Below are 11,075 nucleotides of genomic sequence, written 5' to 3' on the forward strand. Positions count from 1 at the left end.
ATTATGTGCAGCTTATTTTGTGATACATGGTACCTAGTCCCAGGGTTTTTAATTTCAAATAATACTGTCTGGTACGAGCGATACGTACCGGTCTGACAGCATACCGGTACATGGACTGCTCGCTATTGGGCGGAACACTCAATATCGACCCGTATCGGATGATACAGGGGCATATCGAATAGTAACAATTGAAATTTCGATCATTATCGCCCAGCACAGTTACCGCTCGACATAGCACGGTAACGGTTGATTTCGACCGTTACCTACATTTTTTTTCCTTTCTAACCATTATTTGGGCTAGTTCCACATTGTGAATTTGCTGATTATGCCAAATGTTATCAAGGTTCAACAGCTTAAAACATGCCATTACAGTGGTTAGTGTTGTGCTTCTGACCAGTGATATAGGATTGTTGGAATTTGTTATTTTAGTTCACTAGTGAGTTAAAATTATTCCTTAATCTAGGTGTGGTAGCCATAATTTATTTATATAGTTTATTATATTATTTCTTGCATCTCTAGAAAATTACTGGGAAATGTTTGAATATATAAACACCATTTTATGACAGTGTTCACAATTTTAATTTTGTAAAATCTGTAGTGAATCACATCTCATGTTTTCACTATGAAAATGATTGGTGAAGCACGAACAAAATCTGTGCTATCTGTTAAAGGAACTCTTATAAACTGGTAGTGTCAATCTTTTTCTCAAACATATCTTTATTATTCAAAAAATATATTTTTCGGTGCTGAAGCCTTTTTGTGAGCATCAAAGGATATGACTTTGACTACTTGGATAAAGTAAAGTTTGTTTTAGCTAAAAAAATGTTCCCTGTCTCTTTCAACAAGTAAAAGTTGTAGCAAAATTTGTTGTGATTTCTATTATAAGTTATGGAATTTAGAAGGAGCTATATATTAATATCATCTCTTAATCCATATATATCCTTGAGGAATATCATTGGTATGTTTTATGTTTGTCTAATATTTCGCTGGTCTAAAGGTTGGCGTTGGAATGTCTATGGAAGGCATTGAGCAAAATCCTGTTGTTTATGATCTGATGTCTGAAATGGCATTTCATCATAAACCAGTAGATGTCAAGGTAATATTTACTTTTGTGTACCCATCTCTTAACCTTATTGAATACCACCCACATGTTTTAAGCTATAATTTTCCTTTCTTGCCTCCTATATGGTGTAATGTATAAATTGAAGATATCCTATAGGTTAGTTACATAGAATAAGTTCAAATAGTTTTCCCAAACAGGTACATATATAATTTAAGATTCTTTTTTCGGTTCAGCAGTTAAGTAGTTCCTGCTTCAATGGCAAATTAAGTCTAGTAATCTATAAACTAGAATAGTATCACTAGAAAAGAAATTTAATTAAAATTTGGAACTTTGTGAAGGACAATATCAAGTTAAATGCATTTTTGTTGTATTGGGCAAATAGGAATTTAATTTTGATTTATTTATTGTAGGTCAAATTGCATTAGCTGTAGATTAAACCTTGCCTTGTGAACAAAATTTTGGCCAAATGTGATCTCAGATGGAGCATGTTTCTTTTCTTTGTGCATGTGTTTTGATTGTACAAATGTGATTTGCGTATCTGTTTATGGGTTTTCACTTCTTCACTTTGCCTACTTTCTTTTTGATCCTTCATTTAACCTTTGTTAGGTCGGATACATTTAAATATGTCCAGCTGGCAAGGTACTTGACCTATTTCTGGGTTTTTATGCATCATTTTTAATATTGAGGAGCTTAGGTGGTCATTTTTTGGTAGAACAAAATGTAGCATTTTCTTTCTGTTCTAGGATATATAATCCGCTTATTGCCATTCTTCCAATTATGTAGCAAGATATAGTTTCTTAGTCATCATGCAAACTCAGCAAAATAGTTTGTTCCATCAATTCAGGACAGCTTAGTAATTGGATTTCAGAATCTGATAATAGTTAAAAGCATGCCTATTTTTACTTGTGGAAAAAGAATAATGGAACTAGAAGCTCAATGAGGAAGAATCACAATGTGAAAAAAGATCCATATTTCACTTTTAGCAGATTTATTTGGTAGAAATAATTAGATCATCTAGTTTGATTGTTGCCTAAATTTCCTACAACTAACATTCTCTTTTGTTCTTTGTCAATGAACAATTTTAGTTGAGAAGTAAATTTGGTGGAATTTTAATGATGTAGAATTCATTATATACATTGTTAAGTGATAAACATATGAAAGCTTGATTTACTGACTGATTATTTCAAAATTTAGATCAGACCCATCAAGAAATGTTTTGGCTTTTCTTTTATCATTTTCTTTTCAGATCTGGGTTGACTTATATGCAACAAGGAGATATGGAAGGTCTGTTCCAGCACTACAAGACGCCTGGCAGATACTATATCATACTCTATATAATTGCACAGGTGGTGCCTATGTGAGTTTAATCTTTGTTTTCTCTATTGTAGGCTAATTTATGACTCATAGTAGATCCTTATTATCCACATATAAACTTCATATTCATCTAAAGGTTTTCAGAGTCGAATCTTCTTGCTTGAAATGTGGTGCATTGTGGCTTTAGAAAACTAACCATTCTGAGTGTTCACTACAAAAGATGATTCCTTTTTTTGTAAATTATGGTTTTTGATAAAATTATGTACCACTTTTGAATCAAGCAAACTTGAGGTCATTTTTTGTCATTGCTCTACTTGGATATACCAAACATAGGGTTTAGTTAAGTCTTCGTGACCAAAGTTGACGGCTTTGGGAGGGATATAATTGTTCACAGGAGGTTACAATCTAGGATTGCAAAAAGAGAGTTCAAATACAAATAATTCTTCTTCCATAATTTTGTCAATTGCCAATAGAAGTCACAGTCTATGAATGCCAAAGATCATTTGTATGCATGCAACCAAGAAAGTAAATGTCCATAAGGACTCCATATTTCTTTTACTTTCTTTAAAATTAGGATCAGGAAAAGCAAATCCAATTGTCTTCTTTTGATAATAAGAAACTTGACAGTTGACACAATAACACCAAATAAGTCAAAAGACGAAGATATTATGAAAGCTTGCCACCATCGGTGGTGATCACATTGAAGTGATCAAGAACCATAAAGGTACCAGTAAGAAAAATCGTTTAATATTTGATCACTTGAATTAATCATTACTTTGTCAATTGGTTCAATAATAGCACAATTAGATATTGCCCTATATTGACTTTTTAGTTCAAAAGATCATGATGTTTTAAGCTGCTTTAGTTGCAGCATCACTACTGGTAACTTCAATGTTTTCTATCCTTATTGGGTTTGGTATTCAGAGAAACACTTGGATTTTAGTAAAAATGGAGATCTACACTCTTCCTCTCTGACAACAACAGAAAGAGTGCTTCAACTTAAGTCCGAGGAATCAAAGAGATTTTACCATTGATGTTGATAATACATCAATGATGGTACTTACAAACCTGGCTTTAGATTAATTACTTTCTAGATAAAGGTTGATGAGCAAATTATAACAAAAACTATTTTCATTTGGAAAGCAAATATCAAAGGCATGAAAAAAAAAAATCAGCTTTTGGATGTTTTATATAATTATGCGAAGGTTATACAGTTTTTGAGCCAATGGTAGCTTTCATTTACGAAATTATTTCTTGATTTGTACAAAACTTAAGACTCTAGAATTTTCTTATTGAAGAACAAAATAAAAGAAACATAAAATCCTATTTTCCTAATCGTAGTTGTCTCATTTGATAATCTTTGAATTACTTCTACTCAAGGATCACCGTTTTGGGTACTGGACCCATTTTGGTAATCTGCTCAGACTAGTACATATCAATCAGTACTGGTGTACTGTGTGTATCGGTGTTCTGGAGAAGAAGAAAAAGGAGAAGAAGAAGGGGTGGTAGAGGAAGAGGAGGGAGGAGGAAGGAGGTAGGAGGAAAGAAGAAGAGGAGATGGTGAAGAGGAGGAAGAGGAAGAGGAAAATGGGCATTCCTATGAGAAGCAATTAGGCCAAAGGTGGTGTTTGGTGGTGGTGTGCAGTGAGGCCATGGTGTGCCTGAGAAGTGGAGGTCACATTGAGAAGCAAAGGTTGCGCTGTGCGTGAGAAACAATTAGGGTAGTTTCCTTATATATGGATGAACTGAATCGCCCTAAACAGGGGCGGTCTGCATACCACATACCAGTTGATATCTGAACCAGTACATACTGCCTGTTTCGTATCAGTCTAAGTGAAACACGTCATTTGCTTCTACATCTTTTCATCTGTTTTCTTATTCTCTTTATTATCATTTTACTTTTCTTCCTTATCTTCTTTGTTACGGCCTTTATCTTTACTATTGGTCATGATGGTTAATGTCCCAGCAGAGCATTAGAAATCTTTGGCCGCTTTTATAAGCAGAGGCAAAGAAAGAGGTGCTGAGAGCTAAAAGACCAAAGAGAGAGAATTTCATGATCAAGGGCATTAGAAACTTAAAGTTTGCTTGTGATTGGATTGCGCAACTAGACCATAGTCCAAATTGAAGTGGTTCAAGCTAAGCTTTCTTCCAGATTCTAATGGGTAAACCATTGCTTGAATTGGTTTAAATTACCACATGAAATTACAGTTTTACCTCTTTGAGATTATTATCAATAATTAAGTGCATCACTTTTGGTGCTTTCGTGCATTTACTTACCAGTTATTAGTTCTAATGCTTTTTGATGTATCTATATGTCTCAACCGCTCAACAACAGGACAAAAATCGAGATGTAATTGTTGCATTTCCAGATGTTGATCCATCTGTCATATTGATACCAGAGATATTTGAAGAGAGAAAGCTTGTGCATTTTAGTCGACAATTATCAGAAAGAGAGCCACTGAAGGAAACAGCTAATTCTTATGATCAACCACATTTATGGTATTCAACTGCTGATGTCACACGCGCATTAGTTCTTTTCCTAGAAAATGGGTATGATGTATCAGATAGCCAGACTTTCAGGTGATTTGCGATTCATTTGTTTTAGCGTAAAGCTTGCCATGACTAGAGCAAGGAATTGAAACACACTCTGATAGTTATCTGCTTATATGTTAGACTTGCATAATGCTGGTATCTCTCTTCCATCCACATCTCTGACATATTACTGGTATTTATATGCTAGACTTGCATAAAGCTTGCCATGACTAGAGCAAGGAATTCAAACACACTGTGTTAGTTATTTGCTTATATGTTAGACTTGCATATTGCTGGTATTCATCTCTTCCATCTAAATCAGCATATTTGCATCTTAATATTAGTTTCAAAAGCAGCTGAAATTTGACTGATGGTAGTGGCAAAATCCAAGTAGAGTTCTGATTTGACAGGTTTAAGCAATGTACATTGGTAGACGGTTGTGGTTCTGTAACTGCAAAATTATGATGAGTCAATTGCTCAGTGATACTTTTGGATGAAGTCAGTATATTTTCCTTTCCTTCTTATTCCCCCTCTTTTTGTCTTTTTATCTCTTATTTGTTCTATTTTTCCAATTACTAGGTGACTAAGATGTCTTTGTTTCTAAAACAAGATCTTGTACATGTTGCTAGAAAATGAGGTTTTGCATGTGAATTTGGTCTTTGGTCCTTAGCAGGTGTGAAACTGGCATGATATGCAACATTGAGGCTTAGATCATCCCAACCACTTACTAAATCATTGTCCAATAACCAATTTTCTTTTATGGTTAAAGATACTTCCTTTCTCATGTAAATTTACATTGTTCATAGTTCATACTTCATATTGCTCTCAATGTCCATGATTGCAAGTTCTTTATCCAGTTGTACATTATTTTATGACAATGAAAGCTTATCAAGTTATAACCCATATAAAGCAGTCTAGACTACAGCTCCATGACTAGAATTGGCTTGTGTTTGTTATGATACATGTAAATTTTTGCTGCTTCAATGGGTATGACTCTTTCTATCAATTCTTGTTGTTCTCATGTGATAAACTTAACGGATAATTATATAAAATGATAAATATTGTAAATTATCTGTATCCTTATCCATTTTTTCTCCCTTTCTTCCACATAAAAATATTATACAGTTCAATATTATCATAAAGTCAGCTACAAACAATATTATACAGTTCAAATATTTATTCCCATCAATAATAAATTTTTGTAAATCATGTCAATATTAGGAGCTTTTAACATGCAACTATATTTTGATAATGGATCTTATATGAATTTTAGTTTCCTATTATTCCATATATGATCTCGTGGATCTCACCCGTCAGGCATTAGCAAAGTATGTAAACAAAGTATTCTTGAAGATTATAGAAGGATACCAACTCAGTAATTTAAAACAAGTGACCATATATAGCCAGCACTTTCTTGACCTTATGAAAGAGCTGGACATGCTTTTGTCATGTCATGATGGATTTCTGCTTGGACCCTGGTTGGAAAGTGCCAAACGCCTTGCAAGAGACCCAGAACAGGAGCAACAGGTAAGATTCTTGTTGTCACCTGTTTGCCCTCCTCAAATTTGAATACTTGTATGCCTATTTAAGTAGGATTCTGCCATTGTCATGCTTCTATGGTGCAGTTTGAATGGAATGCAAGGACTCAAGTAACCATGTGGTTTGATAACACTGAGACTGAAGCTAGTTTGCTTCGTGATTATGGTACATACAAATGCAGAAACAATTTTCTTTATACCCTTTACTTTGGTGTCATCAATCTGTTTTAATGTAATACTCTTGCGACAATCTCATTTGTGCAGGAAACAAGTACTAGAGTGGTCTTCTACTAGACTACTATGGGCCAAGAGCATCTATATATTTCAAGTACATGATAGACAGCTTGGTGAAGGGGGAGAGTTTCCCATTAGAAGACTGGAGGAGGGACTGGATAGGCCTTACCAACAAGTGGCAAAGCAGTAGAAATTTGTTTCCAGTGAAAGCTTCTGATGATGCTCTAAATATATCTCGATGGCTATATGACAAGTATTTATGTACTGATAACTTGCAATCACTTTATATGGGTTCAAACTATGATGAAGCTGCTAATTTTGTGATCTTTTATGTTTGACACACAATCTCCTGATGATAATTTCGTTCCCAAAGTTCAAAAGAATCTTATTGCCTTGCTTTTTTTATCAAAGCAATTATGTTATGAGTTGTTTGTTCCATAATGGATTCCTAATCTATTTGTCGAGAAGGCATTGTCTAGGCAATGATATGTCAATTTGCCACAATTTGAGTTTCTTATTACTCTGTAACACCAGAGTCAACTTAGTACTTATGAGCACTTAATATGTTTGGTGTTCTCACTGTTTATGGACTATGGACATTTCAAAATATATTAATGGGAACTTTTAGTACCAAACAAGAAGTTAATCATTTTTTATGATAAATGCTATTGTTGACTACTGCAATAATTTTAATTTCTTTTGAGTTTCCTGACACCTGAACCGACATAGACCAAACTTACCAGAATTGTCATGGGCACTGTCAAGCTACAGCACTTTTAATTCAGTTTTCAAAGCATGCTTGTGACTTATGGGCATAAATATTTGATTTACACGTAAAAATTGCTTTGCTTGATTCACTCAAAAGTGCTTAGAAGCTTTTTAAGTTCAAATCGGCTTCCAAGGTAGTGCCTTCTCAAGCTTGAAATTTATCTAAGCATCGTCTAGTTCCTGGCAGAAATCCTGGTGAACTTAATTAGCTAGTGATTGTAGTTTTGTAGCACCTCAAACTTAATCTTTCGAGCCAAAAAGAAATTAAAATATAATATGTTCAACATATTGTTAGATGAAGAGTGGTGATAAGAAACCCCTAGAGACTAGAAAAGTAGGTCACAATGGTTTCTATAATATTACATGAAACATGCCCTGAATCATGTTAGCTTCTTAGTTTCCTCTCACTATCTTGTCATAATTAACGATCATAGATGGACTAAGTAGCCCTAATTAACATCAACAGGTAGCAGTAACAGGGAAAAGCTGAAGTTATCTTCATTAATTCATATGGAGTTTAGGTTCGATGATTCATACCAATGAAAATTTTAGACAGAGAAGTTAAACTTATTTTGCAATAAAAATAACTTAGAATGAAAAATTAATGCACTCTTGCTATGAACTTAAAAACACCTAAAAAAAAAAAACTAAAGCAAATTAATCACTCGAAAGTTCTCGTTCGTGTCATAAAGCCAATCACATGTGACATGACACGTAGTTTTTTTGCTTATTATTATTATGACATTTCTCACTTTATATTGTTTGATGCATAAATATATTATGATGTCCATGGATCTGTGCAATAGAAATCGGATCATGACGAGATCACGATAATGAGATCGATTTACCTTTAAACATAGATCCTAAATAATCCTGGTTATAGGTTATTTGAGATGGACATCGAGATAACTGGACAAATTGGTGTGTTGTATACCCTTCCATATAATGGAGGTGGCTGGTCTCATAGCTGCTCGTATGGGGACACTAGGACTACAGTGAGTACTTGTACTATAGTTATAACACTCACGGAATACTGGATGGTTGATGATACCTCGTTGTCCCCACACTTGCATGATTGATTCGCTGATGTGTTATAGCGAATCAACCCGTCCATATAGGTTATAGTGCTCATGGAATGCTAGATGGTTGATAATACCTCATTGTCAAACAATGATTCCGTTATCCTAGTGGTGTACCTGGTCCTTAGACTTGAGATACCAAGGATGTCCTATGTGAGTACTCCACTCTTTGATATCAAACTTATAGGTATAGAAGTTCTAGATCTAATACAGTCGATCATTGGGAGTGGCAGCCAACCTTACGAGGACTATTAACTATCGATAGAGGATCATCCACTCTCGGTATTATGAGAGGAATATCCTATATGTTCTTGCTAAAACAAATCATTGGCTAAGGTCATTCGGATTGAGAGAAATAGTTCTCCGAGAGAATCCGATTAGAGTGAAACTCGAGGTGAAACCGTATGGGCCTGACAACACCATGCCTAGTATACGGTCTCTTGAAAATTAGATGGATGAGGGACTATAAGTATACGATAACTAAGGATATATAGGTCTAAAGGATTAGATTCCCCTATATCATTTGGGGATTACGGCATAGTAGCATAGTACGTTCATAGTCGATGAGACAAGTGAATTATTATGGAGATAATAATTCACAGAGCTAGAAGAAGTTCTAACAGGTATGACTCACGCCCAACTTGATATTGAGCCTAAGGGTCATGCATATATGATAGGTGTTTTGACGAGTACAAGTTTGGATATGAGATATCCGTTAGAGCTCATATCTTATTGGATATCCAATAAGCCCCTGAATTATTGGATCCTATGGATGAGATCCAATAAGAGCCAATGAGAGATTATTAGATAGAGATCCACTAATCTAAAAGGCTTGGATAGTTGGACGGAAATCCAATACCTAATAGGGTAGGATCCATTAGGGTTAAGTTGATAAGGAGCCTCTATAAATAAGAGAGAACTAAAGGGCCACATGCTAGATTTCTTGGTTATCACCTTATATTCTCCTCTCCCCATCTCTTTAGCCAATAGGTGTGGAGATTTGACTAGCAATTTTAGGAGTGACTTTGCAGCCCCTACCATATGGATCACCGCTAAAGAGGAGGATGCTTGACCTCCTTCATCCTCTCCCACAAAGAGGAGGACCCTTGCAGATGGCAGCATTGGCCGCCATCTGCGTGCAAGCAGTCGGCGAGCGACAGACTGCTACTGGTAGCCTGCGAGCAGAACTGCCCACAAGAGCGATGGTGATCGTAGGTGTTAGGAACAGAGTCGGCACTAAGAGGGGGGGGGGGGTGAATTAGTGTAGCGGAAAGATTACGTCGGTTCAAAAAACTTTCATACGATAAAATCCGTTTCCGACAAAAAATCATTTCGTAAAGGTAATAACTTTGAAAGCGTACGTAAGAGAGTAGTAGATGTAAAGAGTAAGTAAGGAGGTTTACAGTTAAAGTAAATTGCTCAAAGAAATGCAAACCAAATTTTAGAGTGGTTCTATCGTCGTGACCTACATCCACTTCACCGATTCCTCTTCCGTCGAGGCTACCGACATCCACTATCGGTCTTCCTTTAATAGGCAAAGATCAACCTCCTTCTTACACCCCTCTTCTCCTTTTACCGGGTTTAGGAGACAACCCTTACAAGCACTCACTCCTCTCTCAAACTATTCTAACACTTAGAACTTTGAAGAGGAGGATTCTCACAAGAGATTATAATAGCGTTTTTCCCTTTTTAAATTCTCTGTGCTTGTGTATATTAACAAGGGATGAGAGGGGTATTTATAGGCCTCAAGTTGATTCAAATTTGAAGCTTAAAAACATCTCATCCCAGATTTCCTAGGTCCAAGCGGTACCACCGCTAGTGTCAGTTTGACACTGACACTGCACTGGGCGGTACCATCGCCCAGTCTGGTAGTACCACCACCTAGGAGGATGTGCTGGGCGGTACCACTGCCTAGACTAGCGGTACCACTACCTGCAGCCTCTCGGATGATGTGTCTGGGCTGTACCACCGCCTAACATAGTCTCATAGACTATGCCACGACGGTGCCATCTCTTGGGTCATTGTTTGGGCCTTTCATTGGGCCCAACATAGTCCTTACATGGGCCCAACTAGCCCCTAATTGGGTTGGCCCAAATCCAATCCCAATTACATGCTAACTACAAATTCTAAGACATTTCCTAAGCTAAACAAGTCTGTAAGTCTAGTTTCTTCCACGAGCTTTCGGCGATCTTCTAGTGAACTTCCGATGATCTCTCAGCAATGTTCCAACGGACTCCCGGCAAGCTCCTAAACTTCACGACGATCTTCTTAGTGAGTTCCAACGAGCTTCTTCCGGCAAGCTCCTAGACTTCTCGGCTAGTTCCTGCAGAATTTCCGACGAACGTCTGGACTTCTGACGAACTCTCGAACTCCCAACGAAATCGTGTCCTTGACTCCAGGACTTCATTTTGCTTCATGTCTTGCTATCGTAGTTAATCCTGTACATGTAAAACACACTTCGATCTAGACAATTATTACTAAGCATGAATCATGTTGTCCGGCATGTCATTGGTCCATCGATGCTTCGTCCGATTCTTCGGCACATCG

The 11,075-nt window shown here is 36.4% G+C and overlaps 1 protein-coding gene across 13 annotated transcripts in view; it reads left to right on the forward strand.

The window, feature by feature from the left end:
* LOC135629625 (alpha-N-acetylglucosaminidase-like) overlaps window positions 1-7,108 on the forward strand; it is an 81,564-nt gene extending 74,456 nt beyond the window's left edge. For 7 of the 13 annotated variants that reach the window (XM_065137278.1, XM_065137281.1, XM_065137282.1 and 4 more), the window contains 6 exons: window positions 998-1,096; window positions 2,310-2,420; window positions 4,713-4,957; window positions 6,183-6,436; window positions 6,535-6,613; window positions 6,712-7,108. In XM_065137278.1, coding sequence (XP_064993350.1) covers window positions 998-1,096; window positions 2,310-2,420; window positions 4,713-4,957; window positions 6,183-6,204 — 477 coding nt within the window. In that variant the 3' untranslated portion in view covers window positions 6,205-6,436; window positions 6,535-6,613; window positions 6,712-7,108. Of the gene's footprint in view, window positions 1-997; window positions 1,097-2,309; window positions 2,421-4,346; window positions 4,541-4,712; window positions 4,958-6,182; window positions 6,437-6,534; window positions 6,614-6,711 lie in introns of those variants that run through there. The other 6 variants (XM_065137284.1, XM_065137285.1, XM_065137286.1 and 3 more) reach the window with 6 other exon arrangements.
* Window positions 7,109-11,075: the final 3,967 nt, after the last annotated feature.

The sequence above is a fragment of the Musa acuminata genome, chromosome BXJ3-1, assembly GCF_036884655.1.
Source record: "Musa acuminata AAA Group cultivar baxijiao chromosome BXJ3-1, Cavendish_Baxijiao_AAA, whole genome shotgun sequence".
NCBI lineage: Eukaryota > Viridiplantae > Streptophyta > Magnoliopsida > Zingiberales > Musaceae > Musa > Musa acuminata.